Source organism: Phyllostomus hastatus, unplaced genomic scaffold (assembly GCF_019186645.2).
Source record: "Phyllostomus hastatus isolate PE091 unplaced genomic scaffold, TTU_PhHast_1.1 phas_scaffold_46, whole genome shotgun sequence".
Lineage (NCBI taxonomy): Eukaryota > Metazoa > Chordata > Mammalia > Chiroptera > Phyllostomidae > Phyllostomus > Phyllostomus hastatus.
The window spans coordinates 23,389,673-23,416,017 of record NW_025334032.1 but is presented as its reverse complement, the minus strand read 5'-3'; the positions used below and the strand labels follow the sequence as shown (position 1 = coordinate 23,416,017).

At 34.8% G+C, this 26,345-nt stretch overlaps 1 protein-coding gene across 1 annotated transcript in view; it reads left to right on the top strand.

Moving 5' to 3' along the window:
- The window catches only part of LOC123807759 (disintegrin and metalloproteinase domain-containing protein 5-like), a 108,909-nt gene that overhangs the window by 21,708 nt on the left and 60,856 nt on the right, over window positions 1–26,345 (top strand). Inside the window, exons 3-4 of the mRNA XM_045821799.1 lie at window positions 20,075–20,211; window positions 24,795–24,981. Of these exons, the coding sequence (XP_045677755.1) occupies window positions 20,075–20,211; window positions 24,795–24,981 (324 nt within the window). The remainder of the gene's footprint in view (window positions 1–20,074; window positions 20,212–24,794; window positions 24,982–26,345) is intronic.

The following is a 26,345-nucleotide window of genomic DNA, read 5'->3' as shown; positions in this document are numbered from 1 at the left end:
TACACCTTTTCATATGACTATTGACCACAATTATTTTCTCATTTGTAAAATGCTTCCTTAATTTTATGCCCTTGTTTTCTTTTCTTTTCATGTTTATTTGTAGGAATACTTTATGTACTTGGACCATGACTTGTCAGACATGCATTCAGATATCTCTCAATCCAGCTTTATACTTTTGTAATAGTTTCTTTTGATGGTCAGAATTTAACTTTTCATAAAAAAATAGATGTATTCTTTAAAGCAGCATTAGGTTCACAGTTAAACTCAGTTAAAACAAGAAATTCCCATATGCTCCCTGCCCCTACACATGCACAACCTCCCTCACCATCCATAACCCACACCACAATGGGACATTTGTTACAACTGATGAGTCTACATTGACCTGTTTTTACCACACAAAGTCCATAGTTTACATTAGAGTTTCCTCTTGGTGCTGCACCTTCTAATGGGTTTTGACAAATGTATAATGACATATGTCATTATAGAATCGTACAGAATAGTTTCACTACCCTAAAAATCCTCTGTGCCCCTATTCATCCTTCTCTCCCCTCTGACCCCTGACAACCACTGATCTTTTTACTGTTTCCATAGTTTTGTCTTGTCCAGAGTATCATAGAGCATTGGGTTGGCCAAAAAGTTCATTTAGTTTTTTCCATGTGATGACTCTAGTAGTGCTTAGTTGTCTCTAACTTTATTTGAAACGATTTTCTTAGATTGTATTGTAACAGCTGTCATATAGCGTGTTTAAAAAAAGTTATCATCAGGGAGATGCAAATTAAAACCACAATGAGATACCACCTCACAACAATCTGAATGGCCAGCATCAACAAGTCAGCAAACAACACACAAAGTGCTGGTGGGAATGCAGAGAAAAGGGAACCCTAGTGAACTGTTGGTGGGAATGCAGACTGGTGCAGCCTTGTGGCAAACAGTATGGAATTTCCTCAGAAAACTAAAAATGGAACTGCCTTTTGACTAAGAGATTCTACTCCTGGGATTGTACCCTAAGAATCCCGAAACACCAGTTCAAAAGAACCTACACACCCCAATGTTCATAGCAGTTTTATTTGCAATAACCAAGTGCTGGAAACAGCCAAAGTGCCCATCAGTAAATGAGTGGATCAAAAAACTGTAGTACATTTACACAATGGAATTCTATGCAGCAGAAAGAGAGAAGGAGCTGCTACCCTTCACAACAGCTTGGATGGAACTAGAGAGCATTATTCCAAGTGAAATAAGCCAGGTGGTGACAGACAAACAGCATATGATCTGACCTATAATTGGAACCTAGTGAACAAAACAAACAAATGAGCAAAATAGAACCAGATGCATGGAAACAAGGAACAAAGTGACAGACACCAGAGGAACAGGGAGAGGGAAATAAGGAAGGAAAGAAGAGGAAGAGTCTGGTTAAAGAACAAGTATAAATGACCCATGGACATGGACAACAGGGTGGTGACTGACTGTAGGAGTAGGTGGGCGGGGCAGGGGAGAGCAATGGGGGAAATTTGGGACAACTGTAATAGAACTACAACAATAAAAAAAGAGAAAAGCTTGTTTGGAACAGAGAGTCATAGATTCAGAGAACAAACTGAGGGTTGTCAGATGGGAGGGGGATCCAGGGGATGGGTGAAAAAGGTGATGAGATTAAGAAGTACAAATTGGTAATTACCAAATAGTCATGGGGTTGTAAAGTATAGCATAAGGAATATAGTCAACAATACTGTAATAACTATATATGGTACCAGATGGGTACTAGAATTATTGGGGGAGTCACTTTGTAAATTATATAATTGACCTGTGTGCAGGTACACATAAAACTAATATAAACTAATATTGAATGTCAACTATAATTGAAAAAGAAAATCTTGTTTTGTTTTTTAATTAACTTTTAGTATTAGTACATCAAATACGTTTTTATTTGGGGGGAAAACATCAAAATTGATGCATTTTTGTACAATCATTTTAATATTGAAGATGAAAGATATACAACATTTTTTGGCATATTATGCTTTATTATTTCAAGAAAGGTGAAAATGCAACTGAAATGCAAATAAAAAGATTTGTGCAGTGTATGGAGAAGGTTCTGTGACCGATCGAAAATGTCAAAAGTGGTTTGCCAAGTTTCTTGCTATTACTGACATTTTGGCCAAATAATTCTTTGCTGTGGGCCTGTCTTATGCATTGAAAGATGTTTAGCAGCACCCCTGGCCTCTACCCACTAGAAGCCAACATCTTCAAAATATCCAAATCAATCAAGTTATTAGTGAAAATGAAAAAATGTGTCTTTTATTTTACAGAAAAAACTAAATGGACTTTTTGGCCAACCCAATAGTTGGAATCATACATTAAATTGCCTTTTCAGATTGGCCTCCTTAGTAATATGCATTTAAGGTTCCTTCCTGTCTCTTCATGGCTTGGTAATTTACTTCCTTTTAACAAGGAATGTTATTTCATTGTCTGGATGTACCACAGTTTCATTCACCTACTGAAGGACATCTTGGTTGCTTGAAAATGTTTTTTTTTTTTAAGATTTTATTTATTTATTTTTAGAGAGGGAAGGGAGGGAGAGAGAGAGAGAGAGAGAGAGAGAGAGAGAGAGAGAGAGAGAGAGAGAGAAACATCAATGTGCAGTTGCTGGGGGTTATGGCCTGCAACCCAGGCATGTACCCTGGCTGGGAATCAAACCTGGGACACTTTGGTTCCCAGCTGCGCTCAATCCACGGAGCTATACCAGCCAGGGCTGAAAATTTTTTGTAATTATGAATAAGGCTGCTGTAAACATCTGTGTGCAGGTTTTTGTGTGGGCATAAATTTTCAACTTTTTGTGATTGCTGGATCATATGGTAAGAGTATGTTTAATTTTATAAAAAAGCATTTTGCTTTCCCACCAGCAATAAGTGAAAATTCCTGTTGCTCCACACCCTCACTAGCATTTGGTGTTGTCAGTGTTCTGGATTTTGGCCATCCTAATAGGTGTGTAGTGGTATGTTGTTGTTTTAACTTGTACTTTACTAATGGAGCATCTTTAATATGTTTATTTGCTATCTCTGTATCTTCTTTGATAAGGTGTATGTTCAGATGTTTTGCCTATTTTTATGGGGTTGTTTATTTAATGTTTTTGTTGAATTATAAGACTTCTTTGAATATTTTGAATAATAGTCCTTCATCAGATGTGTCTTTTGTATATTTTCTGCCAGCCTGCGGCTTATCTTCTCATTCTCTTAGAACATAACTTTTAACTAATTTCAATTTGTTGATTTTTTATTTCTTGTTTACTGCTATTTGCATTTTACTTAAGCAATTTTTGCCTTCTTCAGGGATATAAAATTTATTTGTCTTTCTGTTTAGAAGCTTTGTTTTCCTTTTAACATTTAGTCTGTGATCTATCTGGGATTGATTTTGTATTACATAATAGAGGGGGCAAGTTTTTTATTTTTTCCTTGTGGACAATCAAGTCACCAAGGATGTACAGAAGGCCATTTTCCCTCACTGTCTTGCAGTGACATTATTGAAGATTGGATGAATGTGTGTTTGTGGCTCTTTCTGAGATCTCTACTTTTTGCCATTAGGTTAGTTTTCAGTACTTTGATTCATAGTCCACTGGCCTAATTACTATAGGCCAGAAGCCTTTGTGAGAAGTCTTACTTTGTGAGAAGTAAGCTTTGTGAGAAGTCTTAATATAGGTTTGTGTAGTTATTCCTACTTTTTAAATATTGTTTAAGGTTATCTTGACATTTCTAAGTTCAATTAACTTGTTTATATCAACAAATGATCTCCTAGGATTTTACTGAGTTTGTATTCAATCTATAGATCAGTTTAGTGAAAATTGAATAACAGAGTCTTCCAATTCATGTACATCATATATCTTACTATATATTTTAAATTTTCTTTCAGTAAGGCTTGGTAGTTTTTATGTAGATGTTTTGCAAATCTTTTTTTAAATTTAGTCTCTGTTTTTTTGACAAATTTTAACGCTATAATAAATGGTATTTTTTTCCTTAAGCTCATTTTCTGATTGTTTGTTGTCTATAAATATAATGTTAATTTATAAAATTTGATGGGAGTTGCTTTATCACCCAACATATGGTCTTTTTTTGCTAATGTTCCATATGTACTTGAAAGGAATATTTACTTTTCAGCAATTGGGTATAGAAGTGGTGCTACATTTCTACTGAAATTCTCCATCATTATCTCATTTTAATCATGACTGTTACACATATTACCTGTGGCTTTGTTATTTCAATTTTTTATTTTTTGGATAATTTGATCCTGTTCTTTAGCATTTCTTTAAATTTTTATTGAAATTTGTTATGTTAGTTTTGTAGGGCTGCTATAACAAAGTAACACAAATGATGTGGCTTAAACAACAGAAATTTATTGTCTCACAGTTCTGGAGTCTAGAAGTCCAAGATCAAAGTGCTAGTGGGGGTGGTCCTTTCTGGGGACTCTGAGGGAAGGATCTGCTGTAGGCCCCTATCCTCAGTTTACAGATGAATGTGTACTTCTTATGAATCTTCACATGACATTCTGCCTTTGAGTATGTCTGTGTCCACATTTACTCTTGACAATTATCCCAGTCATATTGGATTAGGGCCCACACTAATGATACCTGATTTTAACTTCATTATCTGTATAACTTTATTATCTGAGTACGGTCACATTCTGAGATCCTGGGGTTTGAAATTCACATATAAATTTAGAGGGATACAGTTCAGCTCACACAGTTGGATGTTGTGCATGTGAAGTTGTAGAAACTCTGGACATCAATTTTGTCCATTTCTTGTTAATTGCATAGTAGTTTTTTTTCTTGGTAAGATATGTAGATTTAAAATTTTATTGCTGCTATCATGTGGCCCTTTATATTTCATGTTTCTTGAATAACAAGGGATTTTTAGAGGGCACAGTTTGCAAGGTCCCCTGCAGACTCCACTTCTTTCCAGTGTGCCACCCGATGGCCCTTCTTAGACCATTTATCTGTTGCAAAGAATCTGCTTCTGCCATAGTACAAAGTTAAGGAACTGAAAATGTTCAAATGGCTATTTCTCTGGCTAAAATTATCTTTAAATATTAAATAAATAACTTAATGACTCATATTTTCCATATGTTCTAGAGAGTTCTCCTTACATGTCTCTGCTGTGTCTCTGTTCTCCTATGTTTTATTCCAAAGGAGTTTCATTTTTTAGTTGGATAAGCAAACAATGGTAGTTGCTGTGTTATGTTGATAGAGGTGTAGTGCATTACTGTAGTTCTTTCTTTTGGGAGTGTCTCTTCCAATGAGCAGGGAAATTTACTTTCCAGGATGGGTTGGATTAGTAAGCAAGCAGAAGGTTGTCTCAAGTGAGGTAGACACCTTTGGTGTTTACCTTCACCATGGTGGATTGGTGGCATGTGTCTAAGCCAAAATATAGCAACCATCAGGTAAGCTTCTCTCTCAGAAATATGAGTAATGGTGCCTAGCAGGCATGTGGGGGCTCTACCACCTTGTTCTTACTTCAGAATCCTGAAGCTTCAAATATCCATGTGGGAAGGGAAGCATATGTAATGATTATGTATTGTTATTAATTTTGATAACATTGTAAAGGCATAACTGACAGGAAACATCATTTAACATATTATTTACAAGTATTATTGAAAGTCCTTTGAATTCTCATGTTACAGGTTGCTTATATGATTACGATAAATGAAAAACCATATTTTGTCTATCTCACAAAGCAGTAAGTAATTATTTTTATCCTTTCAAGTTTTAATTCTGTGGTTTCTTGATTTATAAAAATAGCTATGAATAGGAGCATTTCAATTCAGGTGTATATTTGATATCTATATGCCCTTGATATCTATTGTGTACTGGTTATTGGGTAAAGTTTTAGGCATACTAAAGACAATAAAATATGGTCCACATTTAAATAACTTATACTGCAGAAAGATATATTCAAACACATTAATAGAAAAATGAAAAGTTTTATTATAACATGGTATTATGGTACATGTGTAGACAGCCATCTGAAAATCAAGGAAGGCTTCTCAGAAAGAGATAAGAGATGGCTGTGTCTTGAGGGAAGATACCTTTAGCTCTGAAAAGAAGTAGGGTAGTGTAGGGGGGGCATTCTGTTGAGAGAAAATCATGTGTAAAACATAGAGATGTGAAACCAAGTAGATTCTGTGGTGTGAAAAAAGTCAGTGTGAATAGAACACCAAAGAACATGTTTTCTGGAGGATAGGAGTAAAATATTTTGGAAGGGTAGTAGGTAGAACCAGTTTGTAGGGGATCTGTCATGCCACGGTAAGGATGTTGGAAACTAAAATGTTTGTAAGAATATACTTATGTAGGCTCATTGAGTCTTGCAGGCTGATTTTGAGGGGGAGGGAAGTAGAGGTAGGATATAGAATTGTTTAGGTGAGTGATGATTGGTGGCTTGAATGTATGCTATAGGTTGTAGCACAGGAAATAAAACATTCAGTAGACCTTGAAGACAGATTTGGCAGCGTGACTGGGAAACAGTGAGGAATCTTGGATGAATTAGTTGTTGCTTAAAAAGATGGGTTGGTTCTAGTGTAATTAACTGAGGAGTATGAACAAGGCAGATCTTTATGTGAGGAAAGGGTTCAGTTTAGTTGGCAGTGCCTATATGATATCCAAGTGGGTTTTCCATTAGGTATATGCATATAGGAATGTGAATCTCTGAGCAGAGATTGGTGATTGGGATATAGATTTTGCAATAATCAATAGTTTGGCTGTATTTTTAAATGAGAATTTATAGAGTGCTAATAAATACATTGGTGGCTGAAGACCAAATCCTAGCAAAGACCAATATTTTGGGACAGGTAGAACAAAGAGGAACACGGAAGACTATGCCCTCTTAGGCCAGGGGTTGACAAAGTTCTTTTGTAAAGAGCCACTCAGCAAATATTATTAGCTAATATGCTGTATACTCTGTTGAAACTAAGCAATTTTGTACTGTAATGCAAAAGCAGCCATAAACAAGATGTGAACCAATAAGCTTGGCTGTGTTTCAATAAGACTTTATTTATAAAACAAGCAGCCAGCTAAGTTAGGCCCATGGATTATTGTTGGCTGACCGCTGGAAGAGAAGCAGAAGAGTGATGTGTGATTAGAGTGAGTGGGCACAGATTCCAAAAAAGATGCTAGAAGTCCAGTACAGTGATTATTTAAAAATTGCCTTTTGGATTTGACATTCTGATGGCTATGAATCTTTTCAGAGCAGTTTCATGGTGAGTAAATATTGAGAAACTGGGTATAGATTATTTATTTGATAAAAATAAGTTGCAGGCTGACAGCTTTGGGGGTGGTGGTGAGGGGAGGAGGGATGGATGCAAAAAAGAAAAAAGAGGGCTGGCTGGTGTGGCTGAGTGGATTGAGCATCGCCCTGTCAACTGAAAGGTTGCTGGTTTGATTCCTGGTCAGGGCACATGCCTGGGTTGCAGCCCAGCCCAGATCCCTGGTTGGGGATGTGAGAGAGGCAACCAGTTGGTGTTTCTCTCACACACTGATGTTTTCTTCCTTTTTTTTTTAAAAAAAAAAGAAAAGGTTGGACATGGACAGCACTGTGGTGATTGTGGTGTGGGGGAAAGGGCTGGGTGGAGGTGGAAGACGGTATAGGGGACATAAATGGTAATAGAAAAATACAATAAAAACGAACCATTAAAAATAGGTTGCAAGTTGGAAATACGTAGGGAATAGTTATAGTAGGACACAGGATCAAGGGAGAGTTATTTAGGATAGTAATAACTTGATAATACAGTTTGTAAATAGTGTTAGGATAAAAGATGGTGAGAAAAAGTTTAAAATGATGGGACTGAAAAAATATGCATCTTCAACATATGGCACAGAATGGGATTCACAGCACAAGTATAGTATTTGCTTTGAACCACAGTAGTCATTTTCTGGAGGTAAAGGTAAGAGGTGAGGATGGGGAGAAGTTATCTGAAAGTGAGGTGACATGGAGATGGTGTGGGATGATTGACAGGGGTGGTGCCAAGTTTCTGAGTAGATACTGAGGAGAATGAAAGAAAATTCTGACCAAGTTTATTGAGAAGAACTTGGGACTTTACTAAGCTTAGTGAATGAGTTTGTAGCAATGTCAAGGAAATCTTTCTAGATTATACTCTAACCCTACATTTTAATTTTGAGATTCAGGTTTAAAATCTGGAGTCAGGGAGAAACAAAGATAAAGATTTGAAAGTTCTGTGCTGGAAATTGGGACCTATGTTGTTTTGCTGTTTGGTATTTCCAGGAATTTGGGTGGTCCATTAGTATGAATTTTGGTAGTATATGTCACTATAGTTAAAATGCCTCCCTCAGTGTCTAATTTATTGTAAATGATAGAGAAGTATTTGGAAAGTAGGATATACCAGGATAATTGATGCTACTTTAAATTCTCCAGTAAAATGAAAAATCTATTATGAAGAATATTTTTTCCATGTTTTCTGTTTTACAACTTGAGCATGTTTTTTTTTTTTTTTGCTTTCTGCCTAGATCATTTTTATCATCAGTTTCTGTTGTTTATTCTTATGACCAAAATGACACCCAGAAGGCTAGCCCTTTGTTAGATCAGGTAAGACTTAAGTTATTTTTTTTTTGCACAGATGTCTTACTCTGAATTTCCTTTAAAAATATGAACACTTTGAAATTACTAGAATATAATCTGGACTAGTTCTTATTTCTACCTGGCACAGCTTCATTAGGTAGTTGCCATTCATATTAATGTACTAAGATAGCTAATGTGATAATACATGAAAATGACATATATGCGGTATCCGTTTTTAAAATACATTATTCATTTGTTTTTCATCATGTATTCTTTTCAGATGGATTGCAGTTACTATGGATATATTGCAGGCTTTCCAAATTCTGTTGTGTCACTCAACACTTGTTCAGGACTCAGGTTGTAACTAATGGGAATAAATCTTATTTGTCAGTATTAGATCCTGCTAGTGTATGAGTTGATCCTCCACATATCTTTTCTGGTTCTACAGTCACCTTTGTTACTTTAATTCCCTAAGGAGGGAGCAGGAACTCCTGATAAAATAGATGGTCACACTGACAGCTTCTGTTCCTGATGCGAGGCTACTTGTTGATTCTGATAGGATCTGTTGCTTGAGGCTTTGAGCAATCTTGAGTGTAGGGGGTGTTGCTGGATCTCTCTGTATTTTAGTTTTCCCCAATATTTTATGTTCTTGTAATTTCCTAGGATGTTTGACAGTTGTAGAAAGCTTCAATCTGATAGATACTTTGGCTCAGCTCTAATCATTTTTAGCCAGGTAGTGTCTTCAGTTCAGCCCACACAAATTATTTAGGACATCAAGTGTCAGGAAGAAGTAGGTGTCTCAAAAAGAGGGAGAGGACTTAAAGGTGCCTATAGGTCCTGCAGACTGGCTTAGGAAGTCTGTACCCTAGGGAGGGGTCTTAACCTGTTTCAGCACGTGGCTCCACGCCACCATCATGATTTCTTTAAAATATTTTTCTTGGAACATTTATAATATAAAACAATACATATCCTGTGGTATCACTCATCCAGTTCTGGGAAATACATCAAAAATAAAGAGATAAAGTAGAAAAAATAAGGTGACTTTTAATGGGAAAAAAGCCCTGACCAACATTTCTCATTAGAATATTAAATTATAGTGTTGGTAGAATCATTTTAGATGTTTTGATTATTTCAACATTCAGGGGAACGTTGCAGTTCAAAAACGTCTCATATGGAATAGAACCTGTGGCTACTGAATCGGAATTTGTGCACATGATCTATGAAGACAAAGGTTATAACATTAACCTTCCTCTTTTAAGAGAAAATGATTTTTACAGTTATAATAATTCAGAGTTTCACTATGGAAAAAAATCAGAAGTAAGTGTTGATTTTTTAATTTTAATCTATTTAGTATAATTTTGTGAAATAAAATTAATTTCAGAGCAAAATTTGGTGACTTGCAAATATTAGATTTTACTTTTTCAAGAGGTACCTGCACGAATTTTAAAATAAATAGAAAATGAAATTAAGTTCTTTGTTATGCTTGTCATCAGATGAAAGTTTGGCAAAAACATATTAATTGACAATTGGAAACAGATATGTGAATATAGGATTAAAGAAACCAAAAAATTAATTTTGACATGTGGGCATTTGGATAATTAATGTAAGTTACTCCTTTTCCTCAATTGTCTGATAATTTACATGGTATAAATATTATGCAATCTGACTTTGTGAGTTAAGGCTGTGTTTCCCGAAGGTTCAGAAATGAATAACATCCATTGGCTTATATAAAGTACATGTAAAGCAAGGTGGTTAGTTCTCTTCCACAAACACCTACCAAGTGCCATAAATAACATTCCTAGCCCTAGTGAACACCTTTGATCTTGCTTTAGTAATATTTTTAAAACCTTATTGTTTGCCAAAAGTAGTTTCCCAATAAATTAATAAATCTGCCTCTATGGATGGTTACTATAAAAATTATCACAAGGCTAAGGAAAGAATGGCTATATGCTATAAAGGTAGTATTTCCAATTTCAGCTATTGCTGAAATCAAAAGAACCTGGGTTCTTATATAGCTTGTGATCTCAGTAAAAATTCTTTTTAACCCAGGTACATTTGTACTGGAATTTTCCTAATAGCACCTAAATTTTATATTTGAAAATAACCTTGTTATATAATTGGTAGCAACATATCTCTCAATCTATCTTTGAATATAATTTCAATAAAAGATACATTTTTAGAAATTTCTAAGTGTTCATGTTGTGTGCTTTTCAGAGAGTTGAATTTTTCAAGTTATTCCCACAATCCCTCGAAATATATATTGTTGTGGATAAAAATCTGGTAGGTCTTTGTTTATACATTATTACTTTAAAATTATTTAACATTTGTCTCTAACTTGATTTCAATGATGTATTACCAATTTTAAACAATTTTTAATGTTTATTTTGCTTTTTGAGCAGTTAATAAGCTCTTAAAATTGTGAATGAGCCAAGTTTTTGATATTTATTTTGTATGTATAATCTCCAGTTGCTTTTGTCAAATGAAGCACCATTTCTAAAAAATAATTTTGTTTTTTTAAAGATTTTATTTATTTATTTTTAGAGAGGGAAGGGAGGGAGAAAGAGAGAGAGAAACATCAATGTGCAGTTGCTGGGGGCCATGGCCTACAACCCAGGCATGTGCCCTGACTGGGAATCGAACCTGCAATGCTTTGGTTTGCAGCCCAAGCTCAATCCACTGAGCTATGCCAGCCAGGGCGAAGCATCTTTTCATTTTCTAAACCTTGTCTGTTATTTTTCCTTTTTTCCCAAAAGGACTACATTCTCAATGAAAGTATAGATTAGAATTTCCCCAAACCCTCAGCCCCACATGCAATAATATTTAGCTGCCTCAGCTGAATTGGTAGGGTCATCTACTAAACACACCTGCCACCCCTTTCAAGCAAAGGAAGAAAACAACATATCTGTTTTGTTCTCAGTTCTAAGTAAATGAAATGACAGAAAAACAAATGAACAAAATTTTCATACTGAGAATTCATGACTATTCTTCAGATCTTGTGTTTAAATTTCGAATTCATGCAACATAGGTGGTTAGGGGATTCTTTCTTTTTTTATTGTTGTTCAACTCCAGTTGTCCCCATTCCTCCCCTCCCCCCACCATTGCTCTAAGAGATGAGGCTATCTTTGTCCTAGGTTGGTAAGATCTGAGGGAAACAAATGGTGTTTCTCCCTGGAGGAATGCTACTTCAAACAGGATTCCCACAGATTAATATGAGCCATGTATAAATTCAAGATCCATAAGAAAATTAGCCACAGTGAACAAGGTTAGCAAAACAAAAAAATAACAGGTTTAGGTCCACAAAAAATTCAGCTATTAATATTTTAATACATAGGTTATAAACAAAAATATTTTTCTCAAAAGGAGGTCAGTTGATTCTCAAAGAAGTAAAAATGAGGCAGGGACGTGTGGACTTAACTGTTGTCAGGGATAAAAAAATGAAGCTCCTGGCTCATGAGAGAGTTGGAGAGTTTTTTGTTATAGCTAAGTTGACCCTGTACAAAACCAATACATGCTCTAAAATCATATTTCTATAAAATTACAAAGCACTTAGAAGTTGGTAATCAGAATTTTAAGCATAATAAACAAGAAGAAGGCAATAAAGGGGAAGAAAAACATTACACATTAAACATTTGTTTCATAAATATGGAACAAACTTAAAAGCTAAGCTTAAGATAAAAGATTTCAAGCCCTGGCTGGCGTAACTCAGTGGATTGAGCGCGGGCTGCGAACCAAAGCATCGCAGATTCAATTCCCAGTCAGGGCACATGCTTGGGTTGCAGGCCACGGCCCCCAGCAACCTCACATTAATGTTTCTCTGTCTCTCTCTCTTTCTCCCTCCCTTCCCTCTCTAAAAATAAATAAATAAAATCTTAAAAAAAGATGAAAGATTTCTACTCAAATATAAAAGTAATTTTAGTGGATATAGAGGGAATAAATGCTGCAATTAGAAAACAAAGGAAGTGCTGGCGGGGTTGTGGAGAAAGGGGAGCCCTTTTGCACTGTTGGTGGGAATGCAGACTGGTGCCGCCACTGTGGAAAGCAGTATGGACATACCTCAAAAACGATCCCACTTCTGGGAACATATCTGAAGGAACTCAAAACACTAATTTGAAAGAACATAAGCACCCCTAAGTTCATTGCAATGTTATTTACAATAGCTAAGATATGTAAGCAGTCAAAGTGCCCTTCAGTAGATGAGTGGATAACACAACTATGAGACATGTACACAATGGAACACTACTCAGCCATAAAAAAGAAGAAAATTTTACCCTCTGTGGATGGATGGGCCTGGAGAATATTCTGTCTAGTGAAATAAGCCAGTCAGAGAAAGACAAATACCAAATGATTTCACTCATATGTGGAACCTAATGAACAAACAGAACTAATAAGCGAAATAGAGACAGACTCAGAGAGCAGGATGATGGTTGTGGGAGGGGTTGGGGGGTAGAAGGGATGGAGCAAAAAGGAAAAAAGACTCATGCAAATGCCTAACAGTGTGGTGATTGCAGGGGGAAGGGGGTTATAACGGAGATAAATGGTAATGGAAAAACATAGCAACTAAGTAAGTAAATAAAACCAAAGATAAAGATTAAAAGCAAGACAAATGACAGTATTTTATCTTTGGTTATGGCTGGGTATAGATGTACCACATCTTTATCCAATCATCTATTGAAGACACTTCAGTTGTTTTCATGTCTTGGGCACCCTGAATAGTGCAGCAATGAATATAGAGGTATATATATCTTTATAAATGTGTTTACAGTTTTCAGGTAGGTACCCAGAAGAGGGGTTACTGGGTCATATGGTAATTCTGTTCTTTTTTCTTTTTATTAAATTTATGGGGGTGATGTAGATCAATAAAATTACATAGGCTTCAAGTGCACTTGTCTATGATACTTGGTCTGTGTATCACACTGTTTGCCCCCACCCAAAGTCAAATCATCTTCCATCTCCATGTATTTGACCCTGTTTACCCTTTATTACCCTCCACACCTTCCTTCCCTCTGGGAAGCACCATACTTTTGTCCATGTCTCTGAGTTTTTGTTTGTTCATTTGTTGCTTTCCGTTTTATATCCCACATATTCTTAAATTTTTGAGGAACCTCCACAGTGGCTGTACCAGTTTACATTCTCACCAGCAGTGAATGAGGGTTCCTCTTTCTCTCCAACCTCTCCAACACTAATTCCTACTTGTCTTATTAATGACAGCCATTCTAACAGGTATGAGGTAGTATCTTGTAGTTTCGATTTTCAGTTCCCCGATAGCTAGTGAAGTTGAGAATCTTTTCATTTATTTTAAAATAATTTTTATTGTTATTCTACTATAGTTCTCCCATTCCCCCACTCCACCTTTGCCTTCCTTGCCCAGTCCATCCCTGTGCCCACAGCCAATCCCCACACCATTGTCCATGTCCATGGGTCATTCATACATGTTCTTTGACTAGTCCCTTCCTTGTCTTTCCACCACATGGTGGACAGAATCTTTTCATTTATCTGTTGGCCATTTGAATGTTTTCTTGGGAGAGGTGTCTGCTCAGGTTTTCTGCCCATATTTAATTGGATTGTCTTTGTGTTTGGCATTGAGTTGCATGTGTTCGTTGTATATTTTGGATATTAACTCCTTGTCAGAACTGTTGTTTGCAACTACCTTCTCCCATTCAGCTGGTATTTTTTTGTTTTGTTGGTGGTTTTTTTTCTGTGTGGAAGCTTTTTAGTTTGATATAGTCTCACTTATTTATAAAATACCCCATTTTAAAAAGTTATGATTCAGTTTTCATAAATAATAATTAGTGACACAAGTTAAGTGCATTAAACATTGCTTAAAGTCACATATTTAGGAGACTCGTGCTCTACTGACTGAGCTAGCCAGGCGCTTCATAGAATTGTATACTTGAAGCATATGTAATTTTATTAACCCATGTTACCCCAATACATTTAGTAAAAATATATAATTTTAGAACTATCATTAAAGTTTTCAAAAAATAACAGTAACACCAAAGAAGACAAAAAGCAAAATCATGTTATTAAATGTTTTTATTATATACATTATAGTAAAATGAAATGATTTATTTTTAGAAATCATTATTTATATATCATTATTCATTTCTTGGATTACAATTGGAATGTAGTTCTATCACTAATTTAGAATATAGTCTATTGTATACATAAAGGGTATGTGATATATTAATGGCATTCACTAGTTTTTAAAAATAATTGATCTTTTTCAGTTTGATTACATGGGCTCTGATGTAAAGGCTGTAACACAGAAGGTTATCCAGATAATTGGATTTGTTAACACTGTAAGTGTTTCAATCCCTTTTTGTTTGTATACTTTGTAAAAGTATATGTAATATGTTTCAATGTATATAGTATTTGGTTGTGCTGTTGAAGAGGTTCCATGATTAAACTACCAAATTAAATGTCTTTTTTAAAGTATATTTTATTGACTACACTATTACAGTTTTTTTTCATTTTCCTGCTCTATCCCCTCTCCATCCTGCACCCGCCCCTTTAGTTCATGTCCATGGGTTATACATATAAGTTCTATGAGGTCTCTGTTTCCTATACCATTTTTGACCTCTCCCGTCTATTTAATGCCTACCAATTATGCTTCTTCTTCCCTGTACCTTTCTTCCCATTCCTCCCTTCCCCCAGCCTACTGAAATCCCTTCATGTGATGCCCATTTCTCTGATTCTGTTCCTGTTCTAGTTATTTGCTTAGTTTTTGTTGTCATTGTTTTTCTTTTCTTTTAGGTTCAATTGTTGATAGTTGTGAGTTTATTGTCATTTTACTGTTCATATTTCTTATCTTCTTTTTCTTAGATAAGTCCCTTTAACATTTCATATAATAATGGCTTGGTGATGATAAACTCCTTCAACTTGACCTCATCTGGGAAGCACTTTATCTGCTCTTCCATTCTTAATGATGTGCCTTGGTGTATTCCTCTTTGGGTCCAACTTCTTTGGGACTCTCGGGGCTCCCCGGACTTCCTGGAGGTCTGTTTTCTTCACTGGAGTGGGGAAGTTTTCCTTCATTATTTGCTCAAATAAGTTTTCAATTTCTTGCTGTTGTTCTTCTCCCCCTGGCACCCCTATAATTCAGATACTGGAAAGTTTCAAGTTGCCCCAGAGGTTCCTAAGCCTCTCTTCATTTTTTTTTGAATTCTTGTTTCTTCATTTTGTTTTGGATGGATATTTATTTCTTCCTTTTGTTCCAGATTTATTGATTTGAGTCCTGGTTTCCTTCCTGTCACTGTTGGTTTCCTGAATATTTTGCTTTATTTCATTTTGGGTATCTTTCATTTGTTCTTTCACTTTTCAGCCAGGTTCAATTAGTTCTGTGAGCATTTTGATTACTAGGGCTTTAAATTCTCCATCAGATAGGTTGGCTATTTCCTCATCACTTAGCTCTCTCTCTCTGAAGTTTTGCTCTGTTCTTTCATTTTGGCCCTATTTCTTTGTTCAGGGCACCTGTGAAGTTGTAAGGGGTGGGGCCTTAGGTATTCACGAGGCAGGGCAACTAAATGTCTTAAATGTATTTTTATAAAGGTTTATATAATCAAATGTATTAAAAATTTTCATTTACCTTCTCTTTTTAGATGCTTACTCAGTTAAAACTGACTGTTACAATATCTGCCATAGAAATCTGGTCAAATAAAAACAAAATTTCTACTGTTGGAAATGCTAATCATATATTATTCAGATTTTTAGACTGGAAATCCAAAAATGTCTTTCAGACTCATCATGCTGCATACTTACTTGCGTGAGTATAGTATTCTATATTTGTATAGAATAAAAGAAAATGATGGAAAATGATTTCACATGTTAATTATGAAAAAAAAGAACTTATTTAATACATACTGTATTCCATAGATTCAGTAGACATGATTGGAATGGGGAAAAATGTAAGTTATAGTTCTTGTCCTCAATGACCTAATGTGAAGTGAGACTTAAAAACTTCTATCAACTGAGAAAAAATAACCTGATAAAAGTGAAGTTACATAAAAGCATTGAAATAACAAAAGGAGATTAACTATGTGTGATACAATTTCTTTGATTTTGCTTGGCTTATAAACTTTACTACCTGTTATAGTATCTCTACATCTTGTTTTTCATCTCATTAAGTTTTGTTTTTACTTTCCAATAAAAATATATTGAATTGTTTCATCATCTGGAATCTTATACATAGAAAAATCTATCCATTTTTAGTGAATAAATGAATAAGAAGGTTGCAGAAAATTTAATTTTCAGGGATGTAAATGTAGAGGGAACCAGAATAAAAACTATAACTCTTAGTACAGATGCATTTGACATACCTGTTAGGCTTCATCCTTATTATACTTCTGAGTGTTTACTAAATAAGAAAGTTACAAGTATGTATTGAAATATTCTTAACATTGTAGGTATGAGAAAAATATGTTTAAATTAGCTTAATTCAGAGTAGCATGGTGCTTAGGACATAGTAATTGTTCACTAATGTTTGTGCTATGAAAATTTATCAGTAATACCACCCTTAAATGCAATCATGAGGAAATTCTTATTTTTTAGCTTCAAGAAACAATTGAGTTTTATAGGAGCTATATGTCCTGAAAAAATATGTAATAAGGACTATGTCGCAGGAGTTGCTCTGGTATGTAATTATTATCCAGTTTGCTCTCATTGTTTCCACGTTTCAAAATTTCCTAAATATTTTAAAGAATAAATATATTACATAGTCTACTCATTCTTTAATAGTATTATAAATTACTAATAAATAAATATATTACTTAGTTTACTCATTCTTTAATAGAATTTTAAATTACTAATTTTGAAGCATAAAATTAAACTATATAACTGCTTTTAAAAAGTAGAACATTTAGCCCTGGCTGGTGTAGTTTAGTGGGATTGAGTGCTGGCCTGCAAACTGAGAGGTCTCCAGTTCGATTCCCAGTCAGGACACATGCCTGGGGTGTGGGCTGTGTCCCCAGCTAGGGGTGTGGGAGAGGCAACAGATCAACACATCTCTCACATATGGATGTTTCTCTCCCTTTCTTTCTCCCTCCCCTCCCTTCTGTCTAAAAGTAAATAAATAAAATCTTAAAAAAATAGAACATTTAAAAATTGAACTGATCATAATGTAATATTGTTTTTTAAAATACATTTGACCTTTGTAAGTCAAAATTTGTTTTGAACAGTGGTATGCTTTCATCAATATTTATTTTCTACTTTATTTTATTTTATTATTGCACTTAAGTATTTATGTTTGGGAGAACACTTGTAGGAAAAAAACAGCTATCAAATATTCATAATCTACTGACTTCTGAGGAAAGTGAGAATGAGCTCTTACGATAGAGTTATATTCTATTTACAACAAGTTATATAAAAAGTAGGAAAGAGAACTAACTTGAGAGTGCTTCAGAAAAAGATGAGTGTACTGTGATTTTCATACCAACCAATTTGTGCAGTTGGTTGACTTTTAGTAGTAGCTAAAATGAAACAAATTGCCATTGACAGATTAAAAAGATTAAACTCGCTTCTGGTATATACTTGTTGTAACATTATGTGACTTTAAGGTCTACAGTGTAATGATTTGATATATGTGTATATTGCAAAATGATTGCTGCAATAAGGCTAACGCATCCATCGTCTCACATTGGTAGTATTTCTGTATGTGTGTATGGTGAGAACCTTTAAGTCTGTTCTGTTAGAAACTTTCAGATATACAATAGAGTATCATTAATTCTAGTCGCTATGCTGTGTATTGCTTCTCCAGAAACTAGAAGTTTGTACCCTTTGACTCATTGCCACACCACAGTGCCCGCCCTTGGCAACCATCAAGCTGTTCTTTGCTTCCATGAGTTTGGTTGATCCCATATATAAATGAGATTATACAGCATTTGTCTTTCTCTGTCTGACTTATTGCACTTAGCATAATGCCCTCAAGATTCATCCATGTCATTTGTGTATATATACATATACATAAATACACATTATGGTATCATTATGGTATCATACAGAACATTTTCCCTGTGCCCCCCCCCCCAAAATCCTCTGGGTTCTGCTTATTAATTTTCCCCCTCCTTACCAGCAACCATTATGGACTGTTTTATTGTGTCCATAATTTTGTGTCTTTCAGAATTTCATATAGCTGAAATTATATAGTATATAGCCTTTTCAGATTGGGTTCTTTCACTTAGTAATATGCATTTAAGGTTCTTCCATTTCTTTTTATTACTTTATGCTTCATTTCTTTTTAGTGCTGAATAATATTCCATTGTCTTAAATGTGCCACAGTTTATGTCTCCATTCACCTAGTGTTTGGATACATATCATAGCTGCCTTCAAGTTTGGGCAATTACGAATAAAGCTGCTATAAGCATCTGTGGGAAGAAACTGGGAATGACACGAAGGAGAACAACAGTACCTAACGAGGGTGTAGAGTTGTCTGTTGCTATCTAATTGATTATAGCAAAGCTTAGCAGATGTAAAAATGCAGTTCTATGGGTTAAAATTCTAGGAGCAGCTTAGTGGGCAAAATCAAGGTGTCAGCTAGAGCTGTAGTTATGTCAGGGTTCAACCCAGAGCGAGTTTGCTTTCAAGCTTAGTCATGTGGCTATTGGAAGACCTCATGTGGACCCCTCCATAGGCCTACTTCATGACATAGTGGCTGGCTGGCTTCCCCCAGAGTGAGGACAGCGACTCACAGAATCCAAGAAGTCAGTCTTTTTCTAACCTGTCTTGGAAAAGATGACCTATTACTTCTACTGTATTCAGTTAACTAGAAATATGTGCATAAATGCAGCTTACACCCAAGGACACAAATAGCAGAAGGCAGAAATCATTGAAACCCATTTAGAGGCTGCTTTCTACAAAGAAAACGTAGAACTGGTTATTAAAAGATGAGAGGTATTTTGTTCAGAATAATTCAAAGAAGTAACATAATGTGGTGTTTAATGCTCTAAGATAGCTGCTGTTGTCATTAAGGAATAGTATTTTGAAATGAGACTTTTGTATTTGTCCATGTTTAATAAACCTATCACCCAGATGCTTACATAACTACTCCAATTGTATTAACAAGGTACCTTGGCTGTATTAATATATATTTTTTTACTTTTTTAAAAAAATTTATTTTAATTGTTGTTGCAGTACAATTTTCTACCATTTACTCCCATCCCAGCCCACCCCGCCAGCTCTCCTCTCCTCCCTCCCATTTCCACCTGCCCCCAGTTTTTTATCCATGTGTCCTTTATACTTGTTCCTGTAAACCCTTCCCCTTTTCCCCTGAAATTCCCTCCTCTCTCCCCTCTGAACACTGTCAGACTGTTCTCTATTTCAGTGTCTTTGGTTGTATTTTGCTTGTTTCTTTGTTTTGTTGCTTAGGTTCCTGTTAAAGGTGAGATTGTATGGTATTTGTCTTTCACTGCCTGGTTTATTTTAAAAATGAATTTCATATACTAATTTTTTTATTATAATTAAGTATTGCTTTAAAAAAATAACTGGATAGGATTCTTAGCCAAATCTTTTTCCTTTATTTTTCTTATATTTAGTATCCAGAAGGTTCATCTTTGGAGTTCTATACTGTCAGCATCGTGCAGATGCTCAGCCTTAATATGGGACTTAGTTTTGACAACACTGACACCTGCTACTGTTCAGGAGATGTTTGCACAATGTCACCAGAAGCAATGTAAGATAACTTTCTTCATGAAATACCCGTAATTCCTTTGAAGAAATTTTTTGGTTAGGAACTTTTGCATTTCTGTTACCCTTACTAAAGTAATTGACAATTATGGAACACTATATCTAACAACTACAGAATACACATTCTTTTCAAGTGTAGATGGAAACACACACCAAAATAGGCCCAGCACTTCCCTAGCACTCCATGTCTGGGGAAACTCTCTTCCTCCTTTCTACTTCCAGAGTCTGGCTTGTATCTTTTTCCTCACCTGCTTGAAAGCTTCCTTTAGGGACAAGCCAGATGAATTGTGTAATTTCAGTGATTGTGCATGAAGTTAAAGGCTCTGATATTTGCAATAAACTGGCATTGTTCAGTATAAGGATGAACAGTACAATTCATGTTAGTCAAAATTTTTATTTACAAAGACATTAAATGGTGAATAAAGAACACCATGACCCACTGAGAGAGATAGACTGTTGAAGAAAGGAAAAAGTTTTTAATTTTAGTATCATTTATAAACTAGGGGCCCTACATTTCCATTTTTGTAGCCATTCCAGGTTGTTTGACATCATCAGCAAGACTTGATATGTTCAGTATGTTTAATTTGAATCATTTTACTGCGTATGTAGTATGATCTCTTATTGGTTTTAATCTGCACTTCCCTAGGAGCTAGTGATGTTGAACATATTTTCATGCTTACTAGCTTTGTATATCATCTTTGGTGGTGAACCTATTCAAATCTACTTTTTTAATTTTTAAAAACAAAAAAGATTTTCATGTTTTTATTGAGTTGTAAGAATTGTTTATTTATTCTCACTATCAGATACATGATTTCCTCCTTATAATGAAATTTTTAAGAAAATGTTTTTAATTTTGACAAGGTACACTTTATCATTTTTTTTCTTTTCTGCATCATGGTTTTATAGCTCTTACATTCATGTTTATAATATGCTTTGAGTTAATTATGGTACATGTGTTTAAGTTTATTTTTATTTTTGCCATATGGATTTCCCATTATTCCATTTCTACTTGTTAAAATGACTATCCTTTTCCTCACTTAATTGCCTTGGCAATTTTTTTCAAAAATGAATTGGCTACATATGTGTGGATTTTTTATTGCAATCTTTATTTTATATTTTTTGTTGTTTTTTTGTTTTAAATAACTTATTTTATTTTTTTTATTGTTGTTCAAGTGAGGTTGTCTGCCTTTTCCCCTCACCACTGCCCCCCACCCCAGCCATCCCTTCCTCCCTCCCCTGATTGCACTACCCCTTGGTTTTGTCCATGTGTCCTTTATAGATGTTCCTGTAAACCCTTCACCCTTTTCCCTCCATTATCCCCTCCCACCTCCCCTCTGGTTACTGTCAGTTTGTTCTTCATTTCAATGTCTCTGGTTATATTTTATTTGCTTGTTTGTTTTGTTTATTAGGTTCCATTTTTAACCTGTATGTCTACCCTTATGGAAAAACATACTGCCTTTATTACTGTAGCTTTATATTGAATTTTGAAATCAGGTAGTGTAGGCACCCAAGTTTTTTCACCTATTCTAGGTCCTTTGCAATTTTATAGATATTTTATCAACTTCCTAATTTTTACAAAAACTTCTGAGATTTTGAAAAGTATTGCATAGTTCAATTTTGGGAAACTTGTCATTTTAATAATATTAAGTATTTTGATCCTTGGATATGGTTTATATCTTCTTCATTTATGTAGATCAGCTTTAATTTTTCTTAGCAATGTAATTGTGTTTTATAGTTTAAATTTATATTTAAGTGTTTATCTTTAAGTATTGTTAAATTTATCTTTTAACTATTATTTTTGCTATCATGAATGGAATTGCTTATTTTATATCATTTTTAAAGTTTGTATTTACTTAGTTTTTGAGACAGGGGAAAGGAGGAAGAGAGGGAGAAGAACATGGATATGTGAGAGAAACACATTGATTAGTTGCCTCTCACACTCCCCCAACTGGGGACCTGGTCCACAACCCAGACATGTGTCCTGACCAGGAACTGAACCAGAGACCTTTTGGTTTGCAGGACAATGTCCAGTCCACTGAGCCACACCAGTCAGGGCTTAATATCATCTTCAAATTAGTCATTGCTAGTACATAGAAATATAATTGATTTTTGTACATTGACTTTGGGTGCTGTAAACTTGTTGAACACTTTAGAAGTTCCAGGAGGTTTTTATTTATTGATTTTGTAACATTTTCTATAATTAAGATCCTGTCATTCATGAATAAAAACTGTTTTATTTTTCCTTTTCATCTCCTTGTGTTTAATTTTTTTTCTTGCTTAATTACAATCAAAATAACTTCAGCTCAATGTGAACTGATGTGGTGAGAGTGGCTATTATTGCCTTTTCAATCTAAAGGGAAAGCATCCACTTTGTCACCATAAGTATGATATTAGCTACAGATGAAAAAAATAAATATCCTCTCTTCTAAAATATGATCTTTTATTCCCTTGTACAATATATTGCTTTAGTTTCGTTCTTCATCATTCCAATAATTATTTGACTAATTTTACATATTTCTTTCCTGGTATTTTTACTTTTTGCTCCTAGCAGGCACCTGGTCTACTTTTTACTAAATAATGTTGCCTAGAAGAGAAGTCAGTAAATCTGTTGCAAATAATGATCTAATCAGCTCAGGATATTTTCTTATTATTTAATGTTATACTTTGATTCTGAATCCATCTTATTTATTTATTTACTTATTTGTAAATTTTATTTGTTTTTTAAGATTTTATTTATTTATTTTTAGAGAGGGAAGGGAGGGAGAAAGAGAGAGAGAAACATCAATGTGTGGTTGCTGGGGGCCGTGGCCTGCAACCCAGGCATGTGCCCTGATTGGGAATCGAACCTGCAATGCTTTGGTCACAGCCCGTGCTCAATCCTCTGAGCTACGCCAGCCAGGGATTTATTTATTTTTTAAAAAAAAAACAAAAAGTAGATAAATTTATTTCTTCTTCTTTATGACAGTTTCTCAGAAAAATATTCTCCGCATATTTTTGAGTGTTTATACTTTCTAAACAACCAACTTTATTGATGTATAACTTGTCCATAATAAAATTGACACACTTTAAGTGGATAAGTTTATGACTTTTGACAAATATATATAAATCTTGGAACCACAGTGTCATCAGGTTATGCAGTGTTTGTCTCCACAGAAAGGTCCTTTGTGACCCTTGACATTCCTTCTACCTACCACCCTTACCCCAGGCATCAAATAATCTGATTTCTATGACTACAGTCAGTTTAGGTTGCTCTACAGTTTTATGTAAATTGAATATGTACCATACTTTGAGTGTTTACTTATAAGATTGTAATTTCTCTGAATTAACTAAACAGCTTTCTTTAATTATTTGAATATATAATATCAGTTTCTTTTAAGTATTTGCATGCCATATCTAATACTTGGGCTATCTCAGTGTTGATTTCTATTGATTGCTTTTATATTGGCTATGGATTACATTTTCTTATTTATTTATGTCTATCATCATCATCATCATCATCACATTCGATATTGTTTTACAATAGAAAACTTGGATTCTCTTACCTTCCTCTGAAACACATTGATTCTTTTTTTTTTCACCAGGCAATTCAATTACTGGCTAATCATTTTGAATTTTATTTGCTTGCTTTTATGCTTTGTTAATATGGATATAGGAAAACTCAAGGTTTTTCCAACTTGGTCTCTTCTGGGGATCCTGTCAGAACTTGAATTAGACTGTGAGAATTGATATAGAGTAGATTGTAGTATAGGGCAGCAGACAGCCAGCAATAATCCAGGGACCAAATATGGCTGGCTGCATGATTTCTAAATAAAATCTTACTGAAGTACTTCCAGGCTTATTGGTTTATATATTGTTTATGGCTTCTTTAGTACTACTGTACTGTGCTGATTTCTTAGTTCTAACAGTGTATATAGTACATAAGCTGATGCTATTTACTACTTGGCCCTTTACAGAAAAAAGATCCTCAACCCTTGGTCTAGGGCATAATCTTTTGTCTCTTAAATCATCTTATTTCTAGTGTTTTAGTTGGATGCCAAGGTGTTACAAAAGTGCTAACAGCTTTTATTTTGTCAGGACAGGTCTTCCTACTGCCCCTCCCAAAGAGCTTAAACAACCAATTTTTATTTGAGAAATGTTTAATTATGAGAAGCAGAAAAGCTCTAAAATATGCTATTAAAGTTACTATTAAAATAGTAATAATAAATGCTGTTAATAAATATACCATTAAGTGTGTTCATTCTGGCATTTACAGAAAATATAAAAATAATGTTAAATAGATTAAGGGTACATTAAATACTGAAGCCAAAATTTTTTAATTTAGTTGTTGACACTAGGAAAGTAAGAAAGAATAACACAGTTCCTGTTTTTTTAATTTCCATTAGTTTTCTGCTGAAATTTAAAAAGTGTGTTAAACATATTAGCAATGCAATGACTGTTTTTTAAATGTGCCTTCTGTTTTCTGTGAAGAATAATTCTCTTTAAATCTTTCCTAAAAATGCCAAACATTAGGGTAAATGTGGAGATAATATAGCAATAATTTTTATCATGCCCATGTTTTTAATAATTTAGGCACTTTCGGGGTGTAAAGGATTTTAGCACCTGTAGCTTGGATGAGTTTAAATACTTCGCTTCAAATTCTGGCTTTGATTGTCTTCATAACATCCGTCCTGTTCCTCCAGTTTACAAACAATCAAAGAGTGTGTGTGGCAATGGGAAGCTGGAAACGGGTGAAGAATGTGATTGTGGCACACCACATGTGAGTAGAAAATTGTCAGAAAGTTTTTATTTTCCATATATGTGTATAATATGTGGGGGAAAAGAGAAAGACCTTGTTGTTTAGAAAAATAAATTTAACAAAGACCTATTTTGTAGAAGATGGCAGCCTTTAAGTCTTGTAATTTTTGGCTATTTTTGGAAATGGAGAGCAAAGGTTCTGAAGATAATACTTATCTTCAGATATTGTCTTTTGGCATTTTTTAGGGTATGCATCAGCTTCAAACTTAGAATTAGTGACCACAAAGAATATTGAAGGAGTTGAAGAAATATATTTAACAATAAGCAGTAACAAAAACAGATAAGGACATCTGAAGTATATGGACTATTGGCAATGGAATAGACCTTGTTTGACAATATAATGAGAAAAAGATTTGTATTGACAGGTTATGCCCACTGAAGCATTTTAAAATGAAATTTGTTACTTGTAGAAAATATAAAAATGTGTAATAAAGATTAAACTAATATAAAGATGAAAGATGATAGAGGAGGTATTAACAACAAAGTGAAGCAGACATGTTGAAATACCAGCCATCATAAACAAGTTAACAAACAGTAAGTGCTGGTGGGGTTGTGGAGGAAAGGGAACCCTAGTGCACTGTTCCTGGGAATGCAGACTGGTGCAGCTACCATGGAAAACAGTTTAGAATTTCCTCAAAAAATTAAAAATGGAACTGCCATTTGACCTGGCAATTCCATTGCTGGGATTATTCCCTAAGAATCTTGAAAAACCAATTCAAAAGAACCTATGCACTCCAATGTTCATAGCAGCACAATTTACAATAGCCAAGTGCTGGAAGCAACCTAAGTGCCCATGAGTAAATGACTGGATCAAAAAACTGTGGTACAGGCCAAGACAAAGAAATATGGCCCAAATGAGAGAACATAGTGAAGCCTCAGAAAGAGAACTAAGGAAGGAGGAGATCGCCAACCTATCTGATGGAGAATTTAAAGCCCTGGTAATCAAAATGCTCATGGATCTGATTGAGCTTGGTCAAAAAATGAAAAAAACAAATGAAGGATACCCAAAGTGAAATAAAGTAGAATGTTCAGGGAACCAGCAGTTACAAGAAGGAAACCAGGACTCAAAGCAGCGATTTAGAACAAAAGGAAACAATAAACATCCATTCAGAACAAAATGAAGAAACAAGAATTTGAAAAAGTGAAGAGACTCTTACAAACTTCTGGGACAACCTTAAATGTTCCAATATCCTAATTATAGGGGTGCCAGAAGAAGAAGAGGAAGACCAAGAAATTAAAAACTTATTTGAGCAAATAATGAAGGAAAACTTCCCCACTCTAGTGAAGAAAACAGAGTACCAGGAAGTCCGGGGAGCCCCGAGAGTC